At 39.1% G+C, this 16,823-nt stretch overlaps 1 protein-coding gene across 1 annotated transcript in view; it reads right to left on the bottom strand.

Annotated features, from left to right (window-relative positions):
* Nucleotides 1-16,494, bottom strand: part of LOC134530685 (angiopoietin-4-like) — a 130,384-nt gene extending 113,890 nt beyond the window's left edge. The window contains exon 1 of the mRNA XM_063365750.1: nt 16,373-16,494. Coding sequence (XP_063221820.1) covers nt 16,373-16,387 — 15 coding nt within the window. The 5' untranslated portion in view covers nt 16,388-16,494. The remainder of the gene's footprint in view (nt 1-16,372) is intronic.
* Nucleotides 16,495-16,823: the final 329 nt, after the last annotated feature.

Raw genomic sequence — 16,823 nt, forward strand, 5'->3', positions numbered from 1 at the left:
AAACTACTCGTCTGCAAGGCTCCAATTGACACATCTGTCTTCGATGGAATTTTCTCTTTTGCTACATCTACACCATCAGCATTATGTTATAAGATTACAAAGCTACTTGCTTACGTAGCTTCAAGTCTACGAGGCTCCAATACATCATGACTACGAGACTACGAGCCATGAGGTTACGAGACTATGCGATTGCAAGTCTTCAAGGTTACGTCATCGCGAGGCTATAGGACTACGAAGCTTCCAGAACGCATGGTTACGAGAATGCATGACTAATTGGCCGCATGGCTACGAAACTTTATGTCTCTGACTGACTACAATAGCACTATTCAGTGGTGAGAGTTAATTTATTTCATGCAAAGGTACTTGCTGCAAGCAGTTCCGCTTTTCAACATCAGATGACGTCACGTTTTGCTTGCAGGTAAAATAATATTTATTTATTTTATGCGGGATGCGGGTTGTTCACTATCGGTCGCATAAGAAGAATGGCATCGATAGTCTTCAAGGAGAAGGAAGTTCGTCCTTCCTGCTAGTGCTTCTCAGATTTCTCACAGTCCGCCATCTTGGATTGCGACGTCACGGCTGCTATCTTGGATGGGTGTGACTTTGACCTTTGACCGAAACCGCAGGAATGATCGCAAGCACACGGATTAACCATCATAATATTGATAAGAATAATCAGGAGCACACGGAGAAAACCATCATAATATTGGCAAGAATAATCAGGAGCACACGGAGAAAAACGACACATGTTTTCTTTGATATCATAAAATTACAGGAAAAAAAATATTTAAAAATAAAAATAAATTAATAAAAAAATTTAAAATAAAAACAAAAAATACATAAAATTCTGGCTTGTACTAGAACTCTATCTTTGCTCAACAATGATAAGTTTACAAGCTAGCAGAATCAGTTTATGTATTTTTTGTTTTTATTTTAAATTTTTTTATTAATTTTTTTTATTTCTAAATATTTTTTTTCTGTAATTTTATGATATCAAAGAAAACATGTGTCGTTTTTCTCCGTGTGCTCCTGATTATTCTTGCCAATATTATGATGGTTTTCTCCGTGTGCTCCTGATAATTCTTATATATATTTTGATGGTTAATCCGTGTGCTTGCGATCATTCCTGCGGTTTCGGTCAAAGGTCAAAGTCACACCCATCTAAGATGGCAGCCGTGACGTCGCAATCCAAGATGGCGGACCGTGAGAAATCTGAGAAGCACTAGCAGGAAGGACGAACTTCCTTCTCCTTGAAGACTATCGATGCCATTCTTCTTATGCGATCGATAGTGAACAACCCGCATCCCGCATAAAATAAATAAATATTATTTTACCTGCAAGCAAAACGTGACGTCATCTGATGTTGAAAAGTGGAACTGCTTGCAGCAAGTACCTTTGCATGAAATAAATTAACTCTCACCACTGAATAGTGCTATTGTAGTCAGTTAGAGACATAAAGTTTCGTAGCCATGCGGCCAATTAGTCATGCATTCTCGTAACCATGCGTTCTGGAAGCTTCGTAGTCCTATAGCCTCGCGATGACGTAACCTTGAAGACTTGCAATCGCATAGTCTCGTAACCTCATGGCTCGTAGTCTCGTAGTCATGATGTATTGGAGCCTCGTAGACTTGAAGCTACGTAAGCAAGTAGCTTTGTAATCTTATAACATAATGCTGATGGTGTAGATGTAGCAAAAGAGAAAATTCCATCGAAGACAGATGTGTCAATTGGAGCCTTGCAGACGAGTAGCTTCGTAGTCAAGAACTCATGCAGACTTGTATTCCTGTATCCACGCAGTCACGTAAACTCGTTTTCTAGAGGCTTCGTAGCTCTGTAGCCTCGCAGTCTCGTAAACATGAAGATTCGTAGTTACGTAATCTCGTAACCTCATGGCTCGAAGTCGCGTAGTCATGAAGTCTTAGGACCTCGTAGAATTGAAGCTACGTATCCAAGTATCCTCGTAGACTTGAAGCTACGTAAGCAGGCGGCCTTGTAATCTTATAACATAATGCTGGTGGTGCAGTTGGAGCAAAAGAGAAAATTCTGACGAAAACAGATGCTGTAATTGTAGCCTTGTAGACGAGTAGCTTCGTAGTCAAGTACTCATGCAGACTGGTAGTCCTGTATCCTCGCAGTCACGTAAACCTGTGTACTAGAGGCTTCGTAGCTCTGTAGCCTCGCAGTCTCGTAAACTTGAAGATTCGTAGTCACCTAGTTCTGTAGCCATGTGGTCTCATAGTCTCTTAGACTCGAAGAATTCTAGCCTAATATATTTGGGGCCAAAAGACTTTTGGAACCAAAAGACTGTAGGTGTCAATGACTGATGGAGCCAATGAATATTGGAGCCAATGAATATTGGAGCCATTGAATATTGGAGCCAATGAATAATGGAGCCAATGAATATTGGAACCAATGAATATTGCAGTCAATGACAAATTAATGTGCTTCCTTTTCGTCGATGGTGCTGCCTTTTCGTTGTCGGTGCTTCCAAATGTGCTTCCTTTTCGTTGGCGGTGCTGCCTTTTCTTTGTCGGTGCTTCCAAATGTGCTTCCTTTTCGTGGGCGGTGCTGCCTTTTCTTTGCCGGTGCTTCCAAATGTGCTTCCTTTTCGTTGGCGGTGCGGCCTTTTCGTTGATGGTGCTTCCTTTTCGTTGTCGGTGCTTCCAAATGTGCTGTCTTTTCTTTGGCGGTGCTGCCTTTTCGTTGTCGGTGCTTCCAAATGTGCTTCCTTTTCGTTGGCGGTGCTGCCTTTTCTTTGTCGGTGCTTCCAAATGTGCTTCCTTTTCGTTGGCGGTGCTGCCTTTTCTTTGTCGGTGCTTCCAAATGTGCTGCCTTTTCGTTGTCGGTGCTGCCTTTTCGTTGTCGGTGCTTCCAAATGTGCTGCCTTTTCGTTGTCGGTGCTGCCTTTTTGTTGTAGGTGCTTCCAAATGTGCTGCCTTTTCGTTGTCGGTGCTGCCTTTTCTTTGTCGGTGCTTCCAAATGTGCTTCCTTTTCGTGGGCGGTGCTGCCTTTTCTTTGCCGGTGCTTCCAAATGTGCTTCCTTTTCGTTGGCGGTGCGGCCTTTTCGTTGATGGTGCTTCCTTTTCGTTGTCGGTGCTTTCAAATGTGCTGTCTTTTCTTTGGCGGTGCTGCCTTTTCGTTGTCGGTGCTTCCAAATGTGCTTCCTTTTCGTTGGCGGTGCTGCCTTTTCTTTGTCGGTGCTTCCAAATGTGCTTCCTTTTCGTTGGCGGTGCTGCCTTTTCTTTGTCGGTGCTTCCAAATGTGCTGCCTTTTCGTTGTCGGTGCTGCCTTTTCGTTGTCGGTGCTTCCAAATGTGCTGCCTTTTCGTTGTCGGTGCTGCCTTTTCGTTGTCGGTGCTTCCAAATGTGCTGCCTTTTCGTTGTCGCTGCTGCCTTTTCGTTGTCGGTGCTTCCAAATGTGCTCCCTTTTCGTTGTCGGTGCTGCCTTTTCGTTGTCGGTGCTTCCAAATGTGCTGCCTTTTCGTTGTCGGTGCTGCCTTTTCGTTGTCGGTGCTGCCTTTTCGTTGTCGGTGCTGCCTTTTCGTTGTCGGTGCTTCCAAATGTGCTGCCTTTTCGTTGTCGGTGCTGCCTTTACGTTGTCGGTGCTTCCAAATGTGCTGCCTTTACGTTGATGGTCCTTCTATTTTTAATGTTGTTTTGACTCTGGTATTATGGTAAGTGGTTCTTGATTTGACTTGCGTATTATTCCATCCGGTGCATGTATATAAGCGAGTCCTAGACAGCAGGTCGCTCAGTTTGTTACTGTCGTCGACGGTGTAAGGATCACCTAGATTATTTCATCTGGTGAATAAGTCGCGTAATTACCTGTTCTTGAGAACTCGATGGCATATTTACCGACTTTAACGTCGTACTCGATGGACGTTGTATCATCGTCTACGGGAACCTTGACGACAGCGACGACAATGGTGGAGCAGATCCCGTTGGCAACGACGACGATGTCAACATTGGAGGAGATTTCAACAGATGTGATACCACCAGCAGAAGATAGCTTAATGACTACTGAGCTGGATGTGGAGGAAACCACGACGATCGACGATACGACCTCGATGGAGACTTCAATGGATGCTGATTTGACAACTAGCGAACATCGGTGTTGTTACTGTGACAAGATTTTCTCAAACAACAGCAATGCTCGGCGACACGAGAGGAGCGAATGTGCCAAGAACCTATATCGTAAAATGTTTGTTTGTGAGAAATGTCATAAGCAGTTTGCCAGAAAAGATAATATGAAAACGCACATGAAGGCATGCAAAGGTCCTGCTGTGCGGCAGAAAGTAAAGGTTTCGGCGCAACAACGATGCATCGATGTGCATAAGAGAATGCCTGGAAATGGTACTACTGTTGCAACGCCTGTATCTGGATCGGGTCTGAAAGGATCGTCTTCATCACCACGGTATCCTTGCAGCTACTGTGATACGTCGTTCGCATTTTACCATGATGCACGAAGACATGAGCGGAGCAAATGCGCGAAGAATCCTTCTCGCATGAAGTTTCGATGTGATGAGTGCCTTAAATGGTTTACTCGAATTGACAGTTTGCGACATCATGCGAAAAAATGTAAAGGTGGAGTCTGTGCTCCTACTGCTGAACTACCTGCCGAAATTTCGACTCCTCGCTTTAGATTGGAGACACGAAAGCGTACAACCAAAAAAACAGATGCCCAGCAACCGATTGTTATGACGTCTTAACATGGAACTAAACCTAAGACTGTGTTCGTAGCATTACAAGTGAACGATAATGGCTTCTACTTGGCGCAGTCTGCATTTCGTGGAACGTTGAAAGACTACTATTATCTAAATACGTTCGGTGAGTCGAAGGACATTTGTAATTTTCTTGACGATATCAGACAGAAGATAATCAATCAGCTTACTGATGATGTAGCAACAAACGGACCTTTGAAATATAACTTGTGGTTGGACTGTATATATGGAAAGCCATATCCGTTCGATGACGAAGTGAAGAAGTGTGCATTCAAGACATCTGCTGCAGTAATTTACAGTTCTAACGATGTGAAGCAAACTGTTAAAAACGGTATCCAGAAACTCTGTCAAGAAGAGGTGGACTATGTCTGTAAAGGTTCTGGCTGGACTCTGTCTAGTATAAACCGATTGGAGCTAAGAATTAGTCATTTCACACCGCTGCGGAACTAAATGATTATAAGATTGTTGGCTTTCGTAAGTGATCCTGTAGTAGAATAGAAATTATGTAATAAATATTATGTTTGTAAAAGAACTTGCGGTGTTTAATTCCTCGAACCTGTTACTATTATGTTAAATTGATGATATATTTAATTTTTTTTGCATCATCCTAGATCGTACCAAGGATCTTAGTTGATCTAATTAATCAGTATATTGATCGGAAATTTATTTAATGATTTCTGAACTTTTTCCCGGATCTCTAGCATTAAAATTACACATTTCCAATATGGTGGTCTTGATGTCTGATAGGATGGTGGTAGTAGAGGATTTAAAGTCTCTTTAAGATTGTTGAACATGGTTTATTTAAATTATTTTTTTTACATAAGATTAAACATTATTGCAACGATCGGGTATCGAACCGAGGACGGGAATCGATCGAATCAATATGTAAATTAATGAGTGATTTATTTAATGAATTTTGGAACTTTTCCCGAATTTCTAGCTAAATAATTACGGATTTTCAAGATGGCGGCCAAATGACAAGATGGCGGATGTCACAGTAATAAATGATTACTGCACTCTTGCGGATACGAATTAAACTAACATGTCATCGGCGCACTCTAGCCGACGATACAATGATGATGGCTTCCAGCATCGAAGACAAGATGGCGGCCATGACGTCATACTAGATGATGATAAAAAGTGGTGGGAGTCAGTATGCCTGCAGCCACCTCGGGGGAAGGATCGGTCACCATTTTTATTTTTTTTGCACTCGTCGGGATTGAACCGAGGACTCCGAGCTCCGTGTCGTAAATGTTTGTTTTTTAAATATTTTATTAAAAATTTTATTATTTAATTTTTTTATAATTTTTTAATTTTTTCATTAAAATCGGATAATAAATTTAAAGATGGCGGCCGTAACGGAAATTGCAACGATGACGTCATAATTCAAGATGGCGGTCATGGTATCCTTATTCCTAGAAATGGCTTAACTGAGGCTTGAGTTAAGGATGCTTAAGCCAGTTTTAGGAATTTTCAGCCGCTGGGATTTTTAAGGACTAAAAACGGGAATTTTTCCCTCGAAACGGGAAATTTTTCCCTCGAAATGAGAAATTTTTAATTTGTGGAATTTTTTGAGATTTTTTGGCGGAACTTTTTTCCACAGAAATGGAAATTTTGGCGATTTTTGAGGAATTTTGGGCAAATTTTGCCCAATTTTGGCGGATTTTGGCGATTTCTGAGGATCAAATTCAAGGTCAAGGTCAAAGGTCAAGGTCACAACCATCCAAGATGGCCGCCGTGACGTCACAATCCAAGATGGCGGACCGACAATCACAATCCACTACCTGCATCCTGTTTCAGGACCGGCCAAACTATACTACTAAATATATTTGTTTTAATCATGTTTTGAGTGATTAAATATAAGTTTCGCTAATGTGAAGCTTATATATCTTAGAGTGAACCTGCAACCGTTCAGCACAATCCAGCGAGCTGGACAAAGATACGCACTAATAAGGTAATTTGCCACCTGTGTTCGTGCTCCTGCAGGAAATGCGCGCGGGCTGAAGGGAACCCGGAGGAAGCGACGCGGAAGTGTCGCGGGGGTCGAGGACGGTCCGCACGCGTCGCGACGAGGTGTCCTTGGAGCCGTCAGCCCACGCACGGAAGGCCCACGCACGCAGCGCTCGCACGTGGCGGAGAAGCCGGTGAGCGTCTCTAACGGCTTTTGGAAACGGCAGGCGATAACGGACAGTAATGTCGGCTGCCGAACCTCTCCGCCTCGGGCGGCGGCGTCGTCGCCTGACGACAGGCGTCGTGGTGCTGACTAACCATGGAGCGGCAGCAGACCACTGCCACGAGGTTATTGAATTATATAAGTGAAATGAGAAAACTTCTTGTTTTTTTGCCATCGATCTTATAGATTTAGTTCTCCTTGGCAGAGTCAACCCCGTATTTTTCTTCAGTGTGAAACGTGGCGAACTTTGCCGTTATTCGGCGGGTTTGTCTCGAGGTTATCCCATTTCCACAGTCCATTCATTCCTTCAATGCTCCACTCTCATCATTCATCATCTCTAATGATACGTAATGAATTTGGGTTAGTAACTAATAATGTTATTTAGTTCTGACTAACGTTAACTATATGTACGATATAAACCACACATTTATTCCGTTTTTCATAATGACAGCTATGCTTTCACTCGATCTGAGGTACATATGTTCCTACTATCAACGCTCTGAGACTGTCAAAACTCATTGAATATCCAGGAGACGATCACCATTAAGTTAGTTTTTCCTTTAATACAAACATACCTTCGTGCTTTTCGATGACGAAGAGTCCATTAACAAGTTTTCTACAGCATACCTAATCGCATAATTAAATAACTCAAATTTTATCTCCTGAAAACGACAGTATTAAACTTAAAACAAAATGCAGCAAAGTAAATTATGAAGTGACAAGGATCGTGGAATTGGCTAAAAAAAAAAAATGGTAAATTTATAAAAAGACAAAACTAAAATTATAAGACGCCAATCAAACTGCAACTTTATTGTAATCTTAAAGATGTAAATATAAATTACTTTACCACAAGACATATCCACATGACTGTGATCAGAACCATAATTAAATTAGTTACCATGACTAGAAGCCACTACGAAAAATAATAAAACTAATATAAATCGTTAAAATTATGTATACATTTTTATGCGTGATGGGCACCCGGTAGTAAAAATGCAATCTGAAAAATATTAAAATATAACAGTGTTTGTAAACAACTTCACGTGGGTGTATGTGTTCGTAAACAAAAGAGCATATATTGCTTTGCAATTTGCATTTGGTAAATTTCTACTACTGGTACAACTTTTGAGAATCATCAAATTAGAGACCAAGTTACAAGACACAAACTATATAAGAGGGACTACTGCAGTAGAATGAAGGCAGCAAGGTAACCAAATGTTTACCTCATAAATGTCTCAGTTAGTTCTTACCAAAAGAGGAAGTCAACCTCTATTTACGGCCTTTCTCGAGCATGTACTGAACCGAATAGGTGAACAAGAAAGTGAAAACTAATTTCAAATATAGTTAATATGCAAGGAAGATAATGGACACTACACAAGGCATAAGGTTGAGAGCTTTATTATTATTATTATTATCGGTTGGTGGTAAAATTATGTGCAACAATTTATTTAATTTACTAAAATAGACTAGAATAAATACGCGCAAGGAAAAAAATTTCAAATATTTTTTATGGCGTTCATTTAAATAACTTTCTGATTGTTTATACACACGAACTATTAACAGTTTGATAACAAAAAATAGATCTTTATAGCACAATAGCACCTTTGTACTAGTCACTAGCGTTCTAGGCGGCAATTCGCACGGCATAAATTCGTCACAAGAAGAAGTTTACAAGAAGGTTTGTACATTCTTGTACAAGAAAGAGGTTCGTGTGTACAAGTCACCAACCAAAGTCCTACACATAAAAAAAAAACCTTTGAAAATCAAAAATCTCTATTAAAAATTGTTTTGTGGAGAGTTGTTTTTTTTTAATACATGCAGTTTTAAAATTCAAATTTTAGCTTGAAAAAATTCTGAAAATTCATTTTTTAATTAAATTTTTATCAGTATTCACCTCACGAAACAAATGCGTTTCCATTCTCGCTCATCGTTATTAATTCCCGCTGACTTGCAATCTCCATACGACGGAAAGACTTGCTCGCTCACTTGTTCTCTTCTCTCTCTCTCTCTCGTTCTCTCTCTCTTTCTCTCTCTCTTTCTCTCTCTCTCTCTCTCTTCCTCCCCCCCCCCTCACCCTTCTCTCGCTCTCGCTCGTTTTAACGCCGCAAGAAGCTTACGACGCTTGCCATTTCCCGTTGCACACTGCCAGTTTTCTCTTAAGTCAAAGGGTTTTTTTGTTGTGCTCGGCCACCCAGCTTCAGCGAGTCGTGTGACGACGCATCACGGCTTCCGCGGATTCCTTCAGCCGCCTGGAGCCGAGCCGCCCAGAAATAGCGCCCTCACCCGGGTAGCCGAGGACATTTACGAGCACGGCCGACTATCACCAGGTCCCCGGCCGACGATACAGCCTGTGCCAGAGATCGCAGACCGAGATACGAAGTTTCTGGCGAGGAGTTTCGTGAAATGTCTCCGGCGCTTCAGTGCAGCTACGTCTCAGAATACGGCTACCGGTTCTGGACATGTGACACCCTAGGATAAGTTACACTGAATCTGGCTAACAAGATTCTTCAGTCTCGATCTGCACTCATGAGATGAATCGAAATTACAGAGCTAAGTGACACAATTGTTGTACGACGGCTTTCGGTGCGAGGGTCTAGGTCCAAGTCTCGGGTAAGAAATGATTGTGAATTTGTATAGTCTAAATTGGTCACATAGAAGTCAATGAAACTGTCAAAATAACAATAAAAATGGCTGACTTGTCTGTGATGACAATTACCAACGCGCCAAACATGATAAAAAAAGAAGAAAAAAGGTGATTAAACCCGCATTCCGAGGACTCTGGTTCAAATCCTGCACCAGCATTTTTATTCCGTATTTTCAATATTCCGAAATCACTAGGCAAATGCTGTGATTGCTCCTTAGCCGTCATAGATATCACTAAATTGTTATTTGTTGAGTTTTTTTTTCTATATTGACTTTGTTTTCAAGTAGAACATGAAGCCAAATGCAAAAAAAAAAAACAATAAACAGATGTTTTCATCCATTAATAAAAAAAACACAGAATTATCTAGGTCATCGACAAGCTAATTTGTAATTCATATGATGTACATGTCATTAGTTTCTCGGAGCATTAGAATTCACCTCAATAGAAATAATAACCCTCAAATCAGTGATGCAGAAATACTTAATCACTGGAGTCTCAATTATTACAAAGGAGTTGCTGATTTTCACTAACTTTGAGCCATTGTCATTTTTCAAGTCCAATGAAATGCAGTAAGATGTCCTACGGCTTCGTAGAATACTATTCCCACTTCATTACAGAGGAATACTTCCGGAAATTGGCTGAATGACCCATATCTAGTATTAGTGTGGTAGTACATTTTATTGTTAAAGGTTAGTTTTGAACATTTTTTTCTTAGTAAATTAAATAAGATGATGGGGGAAATTTCCCTTTCTTCCTCTCGCGTGGTTTTTGTTGACGCTTTACTGAGCGGTTTCAGCAGGTTGACACGGCGTGGTTGTTTGAGAAAGACTTGGAGTTGGCCGATAACAGACAAGCGCGCGAGAACATGGGCGGCTCCAGGAAGATTTTTCGGGAGGGGCTATCGTACAAAGAAAAGTTGCAGTTGCAAATGTCATTAAATGCCCGTCAGTTAGAGATTGGCCTTGGAATTTTTACAACATTTGTGGTCTCAAATAATGTGAATTTAATTGTTTCATACAAATTTAATGAAAGAAAACTTTTAAGGGCCCCATACACGTTCCAAAAACAGAGGAAAAATTTTCCAGGCCACACCTTCGGGATTATCGATAGTGGCCTGCATGTACCCTTCTCCACACACGTACCGGATATCCCGTGAGGATCCCGTGCGCATTCTTGGCTCAGAACATGTTCAGAGGTGACAATGGCATCATCAGATGATGTGTTGACCTATATTGAGTATTTATTTGCGACACATGACACTAAAAAAATATTTTTTAAAAGTAACTAAGTTACTTTAAAAGACTGAAGTAATACAATTTCGTTTCGTAAACTTCATCATTTCCAGCTCACGACTTTGTTGTTTCTTTACATTTTTTTTTTATGTGTAACATCTTAGCTCTCGGTTTACGACATATGGCGGGAGTAATTCCGTGAATACGACGTAAATGTGTGACAGAAAGTTGTGAGAAGCGGTGCGGCCTACAGTTGGCGTTTGTGCTACAGTGTGTCAGCGAGCACAAACATGTCCACGGCGAGGGAGAAAGGGAGAAAGAGAAATAAGAGACAGCCTTTTACCGTATCGTTCCGCTAACAGAAGTCTTGAACAGCACGACGATTGCCATGTAGTTTTTCTAGTACTTTATAAATAAGTCGTGAAATAATAATGTATCATATATAATATAAAGTCACTAATTTTATAAGTGATGTGTTAATACATATTTTGTGATACGATTGGTTAGATGTTACACATCGCTGGCAAGTACTGAAAGACTCTTTTACTTGTATTCTTCCTTTATACATCACTTATGTTGTTTATTTGTTTATTTTTACTAAAGTGTCTTTTGTGGCACTGTCATAATAGTTTTTAATATTTCAAATAAAGCGTAGGTATTCCCCTCACCCTCTTTTTCGAAAATGGTATTCATCACTTTTCATCATCCAAAGACATGGTTCTAATGCGTACGTTTTATAAGCTTAATTTTTATAAGCTTCAGTTTTATTTGCGTCGCAAGACATGGTTCTGCAGCAGTATTTCTGGAACGTGTGTGGGGCATTTAACACATGAATTTAAGCATTAAAGTAAATATAAATATACCCTCCAAAATAAAATAAGAAAGCAAAATCCGGGCTGGGAAGGGGCCATCCCCCGTTTCCCACCGCAAGCCAAGTTTGCGCGAGAAACGAGGATACACGGACTCAATACAAGGCCACGGACAAGATGAGCACCGTCCCCTCTCCTTCTCGACTCTTTCTTCTAACATTCTGATTCATGTTACAACGAAAAATGTTATCTCATTGCTTAGAGGCAATATTTATGAAATATAGTACAACAATAAATTGGCATACATCACAAAACGGAGTTTATTTATAAACTATATGGCTACTTTCTACTAAACATGTTACTTATAATTAATTACTAGTGCAATTTTCCGTGCTAAACATTTCGTCCCCGCACAGCCTACCAATTTCCTCGCACCCCTTCAAGTGATAAGCTGGCTACGACCCTGATTCCATAGTTGCCGACGTTGGCCCTGCTTCCTGCTACAACCCCCTTCTTACACTTCTTACGAAGGCATCACTGCCTGCTACAAGCCGGAGGCCAAGTTGGCTTTGAGTTTTCAAATCACTCGTGAAGCCGGTGTCGCACTATGCGGTTGAACCGGAGCGGTTGCCAATTTATACTCCGTGACTTTTTCTACATCAGTCGTTTGCATCTTCGATTCTGATAAAATTTTACTTAGTGCATTCTTGAGAGACTTGCACTGTATATTATTAGAAAAGCGGAAGTTCTAGCCGCAGCGTCATAAACGCGTAGTGTGACACCGGTCTTATACGTTTCCCGGCGGAGTTAAACCCGGCTTGTTCGCCCGCGGGAAAGGAAACGTGGCGGACGTTGCCGTGAGTCGACCTCACAAGTACATCCAACCGTTCATATCCTTCCTTAATGTATCGAATGGGTGCGTTAAAGAAACAGTAACGTTCAATTTCTGGACATTTTGATGTTTCTGCGCAGAAATGTGTTTAAGACGTTTGTGTCGTATGGATGGTTTCAACTTGTTATTAATGTGATTTAATGCCTTTGTGCGATTATTTATCAGTTTTTATATTAACAAAAGCTAATATTTCCTTTTTCCTTCTGTCTGCATATGTACATATCCGTAAAGTCGTAAACTTTCTTAAGCATACATCTATGGTTTGCTATGGAGTTCATCTACAATTTTTCATTGACATATCACCCTCTTCCCTAAGGCATAATTTAATTTATGTATCACACGCTTTTGGAGGTTATCTTATCCTAAACATGATGGGATCCATCCTTTGACCCTTTCGGAGCCCGAGATGGCTGTGCGTCGAGTTCTGCTGCACCAACACTCCTCACGCTCTCCTGCTTCGTCACGAGGGAGTTGCGTATTCTTTCAGATCGCACGGCGCCGACGTGAATGACTTGGTGGCACGACGATCGGTCACGAAGAGTTCTTAGGTTCTTGGTGATGACGTTCCTACCCAAGAGGTACCTGAAGGGTGAACCGTCTACTGTTCTCAACTTCAGTACGCGATGTGATTTACGTGGCATGGCAACTACTGTAAACGTGTCTATTTTTAGAGTTAAAAACTGAACCCCGTTATGTTCATTCCGCTTTTAAATATATGTGGATGGTTTAATTTTATTGTGCATATTTGTAAAGAATATGACATTATGAACACCTAAGCCGAATAAAGTAAGAATAAAAGGACTGATAAAGTAATTATAAAAAAGAGAAAAAGTAAATTTTTCAGCCCGGATCACGCTTACGTTAGTGTACTTTTCCTGTATTTTATTTGTGAATCCAAATTCATTTGTCATTCAAAATCAAGAGACGTAATACGTATTGGGTGACGTCTCAGTATTCAGTGACTTAGATATCCCTTTAAACGTTTGCCATGTCATGCTACTGAAAATTACACAGTTCATTGCAGATTACATTCGCCTATTTTCGAAAAACACAACAGTATATGTCAACAGAACCATTAATTGCGCTCTACTACGGGCCCAAGGCACCCTGAAACTTTGCCATGAGCATAAATCATATTTTTAATATTTCAAAACGGATTTGCTGAACTTGATTTTTCCATGGAATAACACGATAAAATATTCCATGCATGAAAGTTTATTGACTGATGTATTACAGGCAAACTTATTACCAAAATATCATTGTAATTAAATAATTTTGCTTCGAATTTTCAATAGCGTTTTTTTTTCTGTCTGACGGTAAAATTACTGAAAACTGAAAAGAACTTAATCAACCTTCAGTTTCACCTAAAAATCTAAATGCGTACCTACATGTACGCATGTGCCTGTCATTCCTCAAGTGACTAACCCTAGTTTTCCCTGAAAGCAATTTGCCAAACTGTTTTGCCAACTACGATTTCATTTATAGCTGTTAAATTTACGTAGTTTTGCCTAACGACAAGGCACATCATCATCATTAGGGTAAAGACAACCACACAACCAGTTGCTGTCACAACTGTTAGACCTGCGAATTCTCCGACGACGGTGGATTATATAACATTTCCAAGCGGCACACAATGGTTGGCTTACATTTTATAATTGTAACATTTCCGCACTAAAACATTGTAGACCCTAATATTTCTATAACATACCAAAAAAAAATATGTCTAGACAACTTTGTATAATTTAAATTAGCTAACTTTTATTTATAATAACTTTATCGCGGTTTTTAATTTTATATATTGTAAGTTTATGTATATTAACTTCTTAGTACCGCTACCACATTAAAATAGTCATATTATTGTCCATTTATATGACTGGAATTAACAATAATCCTTTATATGTAAATATTGCTTTATCGATATATTCAGCTATATGCCACAGAAACATTTCACATTAACATATTATGTGTCGTAAATATGTTACTGCGGTATGGTAACTACCTAATTGATTCAACCTCAGCAGTGACCACTAATCGAAGCATAGGTACGATTTGGTTTCTTCTGTTCACTGCATTTATTTTAATTTTTACTGATGTTCCCTAATACCTTCTTGTGGATGGAGTATAAACTTTCTAAGTTTGATTTGTCCGTGTGTGTGCAGTGATGATTTTTATGATAAACACTACTAATATTTCATAACAACCAATGAAACTAAAATTCATGAACACAAATAAACACTAAAAATTAAATAAAAGTTTTCATAAAATGTTGGCGAAAATTAGTATAAAGTGAACATAATAAGTACCGTGTTATTTCCAATGTGAATTCTCGACTAGAAGTAAGTTCACCAAATTGTTGCTTATGTTTCCTTGCATTGTTGGTTACAGCTTATTGAGAGTGGTTACGTCAATGATGCATTCCAAGTAATCCGAACACTTTTTAAATATTTCAAAGTATTTTTCTTTCCGTCAAGAAGGCGGTACGATATGGAACTGCTTGCTCCATTGTGTTTGACATTGGAACAGGTAAAACAGGCTACGTTTAAGTATAATTCCGAAAATTTGTAAACATAAATGACTGTCACAAGTATATTCTAAAATATTTATTTTAGCTGGAATATTATTTTAACATGAATGTAACAATCAGCACTAGTGTAAGGCTGAAGTGAATTTATTTTTTTATTTTTTATTTTCTTTTTCTTTTCACTCCACAAGATAGGCAATATATAATTATATATAATTATATATATATATATATGCGTTTCATCAAAATATTTAAAAACAGACAGTGGCGGATGCAAAAGAGTGATGATAAAATGGAGGGGGGGGGGGGGAATACGGGAGATATATCCCCCTGAAATAATGAAAAAATATGCGATATTATTTTAGGTGTTGCAAGGTAGCTGTTACAACACCTGTAACTACAAACCACACAGATAATTTGTCCAAATCCCTTGTTGGCTTAATTTTTTTTTTTTTCAAAATGGATCATATATGTGTGTGTGTGTGTGTGTGTGTGTGTATATATATGATGATCCATTTTGAAATATATATATAAAATCACTTTCCAAAAAAAATTCCTGTATCCTATCCGCCACTGAACGGAGATCCAACAGAAGTGACACCAATTTGATGATATAAACATTCTTTTTGTCGCTACTTACATTCTACTACGCACAGAATACAACTCCGTATACGCCTTACAATTGCTGCTCTTATGGTAATAATATATATATTCCACAACATTGTCCTTATTCTATATAAAATAGCAAAGCATTAGTCATTATATACAACAGGCATAACGCCAGGTATATTTTCCGTCAGTGATTTATGAAACGGAAGAAAATTTTAGCTCCTTAGTTTTGTATCGAACAATCAACCGCCCTAAGATAAGTGCTTTAATCCACCGTTAATCTCAAGTGTTCTTAAATAATCGTTTTGGGTTTTTCATTGTTAATTTTTTTAGTTGTACAGTCTTAATCTGTTTTGTATCGAAGTCTTATCTGTTTAATCAGAGATTAGTAGTACCAAATTCAAAGCCAAATAAAACTCATAAGTGTGTAGCATAATCTATATCTTATTCCTAAAAAGTAAACTAGAACACGAATATAAACAACTCATTACTTACATACCGCGTAATTCAAATGTACCGGTCGTGCTATTACTTCCGCATCAAAGCATGCCAATTGCAAGCAGGTAGCACAGAAGTATGAAACCGCAAAATCCAAAACTGTTTTCCTCTAAATCGTTTTATGCAAATTCTCAATTATATAAATTATTAACTAATTAAATTTAAGTCATAACATTTTTAACATGATATTCTACATATTATATTGTGACGCAATGTAAAAACATTCACTACCAAAACCACTATATTTATCAGTTCTTACCTAAGATTACCTCACCTGGATTCCATCCATTTTCAAAATTTCTTTTTCGAACCAGCAACAATCTTTCCCTCTTACAATTTGCACTACCGCTCCATCACTTTCGGGGATCAGAAACGTTGTAAAGCCATCTCGTTAGTATTTCGTTCTATGACCAGCTGAGCTCAATGTGTAAAACTTTATTCAACGCTATCTAGCGTGGAAAAAGCAAATTACTTCCAGTCTTTTCGTCCCAAAGAGTATTAAGAAAAATGATATTATACACTTCTGCGCAAAATAAATGACATCCGTGAATCAAACCCGTCATTTAAGTTAGTAAGAGTATTTTTAAAACAGCATTGCAATAAACATGATTTTCTTTAATTATTCAATTTTTAGTTCTTTTTTTCACTATAGGTGTTATTCGTGAAATGTCAACCTACTTACTTCATTGAAACGTAGACATATGAGCATAAATACCTCAAAAATA

The sequence above is a fragment of the Bacillus rossius genome, chromosome 3 (assembly GCF_032445375.1).
Source record: "Bacillus rossius redtenbacheri isolate Brsri chromosome 3, Brsri_v3, whole genome shotgun sequence".
Taxonomy (NCBI): Eukaryota; Metazoa; Arthropoda; class Insecta; order Phasmatodea; family Bacillidae; genus Bacillus; species Bacillus rossius.